This window comes from Apis dorsata, unplaced genomic scaffold (genome assembly GCF_000469605.1).
Source record: "Apis dorsata unplaced genomic scaffold, Apis dorsata 1.3 scaffold_222, whole genome shotgun sequence".
In the NCBI taxonomy this organism is placed as follows: domain Eukaryota; kingdom Metazoa; phylum Arthropoda; class Insecta; order Hymenoptera; family Apidae; genus Apis; species Apis dorsata.
This window is the reverse complement of record NW_006263504.1, coordinates 174,004-177,259: the sequence shown is the minus strand read 5'-3', so window position 1 is coordinate 177,259 and position 3,256 is coordinate 174,004. Positions and strand designations below refer to the sequence as shown.

The following is a 3,256-nucleotide window of genomic DNA, read 5'->3' as shown; positions in this document are numbered from 1 at the left end:
TCGCATTTCGCGTTTTAAATTTTCAAGTTCCATTTCTGCTGTTGCATGTCTATAAATATTATAAGCTTGTAAAAATTAAATACCTGAAAGGTATAGAATCTTCACATTGCCATAATGTTTCTAATAATTGACGACAAGCTACTTTCCAATCATTTGATACTTCTGGTGAACGTAGATTTCTACTTGAAGTTGCTCTCTGAGTACTAGTTGAAGGTCTATTCTTTGTATCTTCTACATCAACTTCTGATTCAGAAGAATGGTATGTATCAACTAATTGATGATAGAGAGCTGGTACATCTATTTCTGTAGTTTCTCTATATAAATTGTAAATAAATATATTTTTATTAATTATATTTTGATAAAAATAAAGTAAAATAAAAACAATATAACTAACATAAAATTAGTGAGTGGATAAACTAGATCTTACTTTATAATACGTAGACATAAATCAGTAACTATTCTTGCATGCTTTACTATTTGACTATGTGGTTCGTTAAATTGTTCTGCATTTGTTGCTAAGTATCTAACATCAAACTGCGCAGATGTTATTCTTCGATAAAAATTATTTTCAAAACGAGCTTTTATAGTTGTTAAATCAATAGGATATTCTACAACAAATGCATATGCAGGATATGCATTGAGATCAACAGGCGCCATAAATGGTTCTGCAATTGCAAGACTCATCACTTGATCTAGTCCACGTATAATTCTGCGACATGTTGCTTCTCGATCTCCCATAGGCCATTCCTCTGCATGAGGTTGATACAATATTGTTCGTATTTCCTCTGGAAGTACAGGAACTGCACCTCCAAGTTCTGCTGGAAGTCCTATATTAAATTAATATAAGCAAATTATATATCAATTATTATTTAAAAATAAAAAAAATTATATATAAAAATTATATATAATCGCAATAAATAAAATTTCCTGTTTTTTCGAAATTTTTCAATTTTTCTTAAATTTCTCAAAACATTTTTGAATAGATATAATATATAAAAATTTAATCAATTGAATAATATAATCAGACTAATAATAAAATTTTTAAACATACTATTTTCATCAATTGGTTCAAGATCCCAAGGACTCATTCTTTCATATTCACCATTATCCCATCTGACACGAAAACACATGAAAAAAGATTCAGGAAAATCTTCATCTAAAGGTTCCATTGATTGAATTTGACCCATCCACCATCCATCATCAATCATACAACGGAATCGGTCTCCTTCAGACCAACTACGCGCTAAGGCTGTATCGAATGTTTGACGTAAAACTAAAAAATCTAATACATCAGCCATATCATGATATTTAATAGTAAAATTTTCTCCTGTTAGTCTTCCATCTTCATCCATTAGCGCTAACTTCAAACAACATAATCGAGGTGGACGTATTTCATATTTAATACCTACTACTTTTACGAATTCTTGGGCCTGAAAAATATATTTCTTGAAATTAATATTAAAATTATAATATATTCAAATACAAAATTAAAAAAAAGAATCTTACTCTTATATTGACTTTATTCCATGGTTCACATCGTGGACCAAGTTCATATACTTTTTTATTTCTAACAGCATCTAAATAAAATTGATGACCTTGTCGAAAATATACTATTTCATCACCCATTTGGGGATAATAAGGAGCTTTCCTTGGTATTATCTCGGTAAGCCATTCTGAAGGTCTAAAAACGTCTGGGATATCATCGATGCCAGTAGACAATGGAATGTCCTTTAAATAAAAAGAAATTTCAGAAGAGAAATTTATTATAGAAAACATTTAATTACCTTTTTTCTAGGACGTCTATTACGTCTTCTATCCATGTCACTTGGAGGAGTAAGAGATCGCTTTTTTACAGGTTTACGTTTACTTCGTTTTGGTGGTTCTAGATTTAAACCATGATCAGCAATCCAATCTGAATATTCTGTGCTAGATTCTGATGTAGAACTATCAGAACATAAATCTTCTTCATGAGCAGTAGAATCATTACTATTACTACTGGCTGAACTTCCTGTTGTTCCCACATTATCAGGATTCTATAAATAAGTGAATTGTTAACATATTGAATTGTTGAACATATATGATAAAATAAATATAGTTTTCTTAATTTTAATTAAATATATAATTATAATAAAATAGAAATCTAATTATACTATAATTATATAAAGTACCTCAAAGTCATCATCTTCTTGTTCTTCACCACGTGTAGCTCTAGTTCTATAACCATGTCTAGTAGTTCTGTTACGTTTTCGATTTGCTATTCGACTACCTATATTATCTTCAGTATTGGCAGTATTTGATACTGGTTGTGGTCTTTTTCGCATTTCGCGTTTTAAATTTTCAAGTTCCATTTCTGCTGTTGCATGTCTATAAATATTATATCTTTATTTATTTATAAATTAAAACAATTTATATGTATATTAATAAAAAATGGAATAATTTAATAAAAAAATTCATAATATATTTATATGAAACATACAAAATTTTAATTTGTGTTTCTCTAACAGCTGGATTCATGGGTCGAGCAAGAATAGGTTTGTTCCAAGGTGTAGTATTATCTCTTTGCCAATTACCGCTACTTTGTCGTACACCTTCTACATCTCCAGCTCTTCTCAATCCAGATCTACTTCCTCGTGGACTAGCCATTTGACGAACTGGTTGCTCAGCTGCATTTTCTTCTCTTTCATCAGCTGCACTTTCTGCATCAGCATTAATATTTTGTCTCTGTGCAAGAGCTTCAATTAATTGATCAATATTAGATCGTGGTTCCTGAGCTGGGAGACCTTCTATAACTTCTTGCATTCCTAAGTTATAATATATATTTTTTTAATTCTAATTTTTTTCCTTCTATAATAAATTAAACAAAAAAAAATTGATTTATATACCTCCAGCACCTACTGCAATATTTGGTACTAATTGTTCCCCTCTACAATTTTCTCTTCCAGGAACCAATCTTTGTAATGCTGGTGGATAAGGATTTCCATCAACATCCACTAAAAATGGTGGAGGCATTAAGTGAGGTGCAGTTTGTGTTTGTTCATCCAAAACATAATTATTTGCATCTCGTATTAAAGGTCTATAATCCGTATGGAAAAATAATTCTTTGGGTACCTATATAAAAATATAGAATTTATAATATTTTTAGAGATATAATATATAAAAATTAAAAAGAAAAAATATATATCACAATAATAATATATAATATATATTTAAAAATAATAATAATAATAATAATAATAATAATAATAATAATAATAAT

At 29.0% G+C, this 3,256-nt stretch overlaps 1 protein-coding gene across 2 annotated transcripts in view; it reads right to left on the bottom strand.

Annotated features, from left to right (window-relative positions):
- LOC102680435 (PH-interacting protein) overlaps positions 1 to 3,256 on the bottom strand; it is an 11,899-nt gene that overhangs the window by 4,264 nt on the left and 4,379 nt on the right. For both annotated transcript variants that reach the window (XM_031510336.1, XM_006615384.2), the window contains 8 exons: positions 2,883 to 3,108; positions 2,477 to 2,801; positions 2,169 to 2,364; positions 1,785 to 2,033; positions 1,507 to 1,728; positions 1,052 to 1,430; positions 428 to 827; positions 84 to 314 (listed from right to left, as the gene is read on the bottom strand). In XM_031510336.1, coding sequence (XP_031366196.1) covers positions 84 to 314; positions 428 to 827; positions 1,052 to 1,430; positions 1,507 to 1,728; positions 1,785 to 2,033; positions 2,169 to 2,364; positions 2,477 to 2,801; positions 2,883 to 3,108 — 2,228 coding nt within the window. The remainder of the gene's footprint in view (positions 1 to 83; positions 315 to 427; positions 828 to 1,051; positions 1,431 to 1,506; positions 1,729 to 1,784; positions 2,034 to 2,168; positions 2,365 to 2,476; positions 2,802 to 2,882; positions 3,109 to 3,256) is intronic.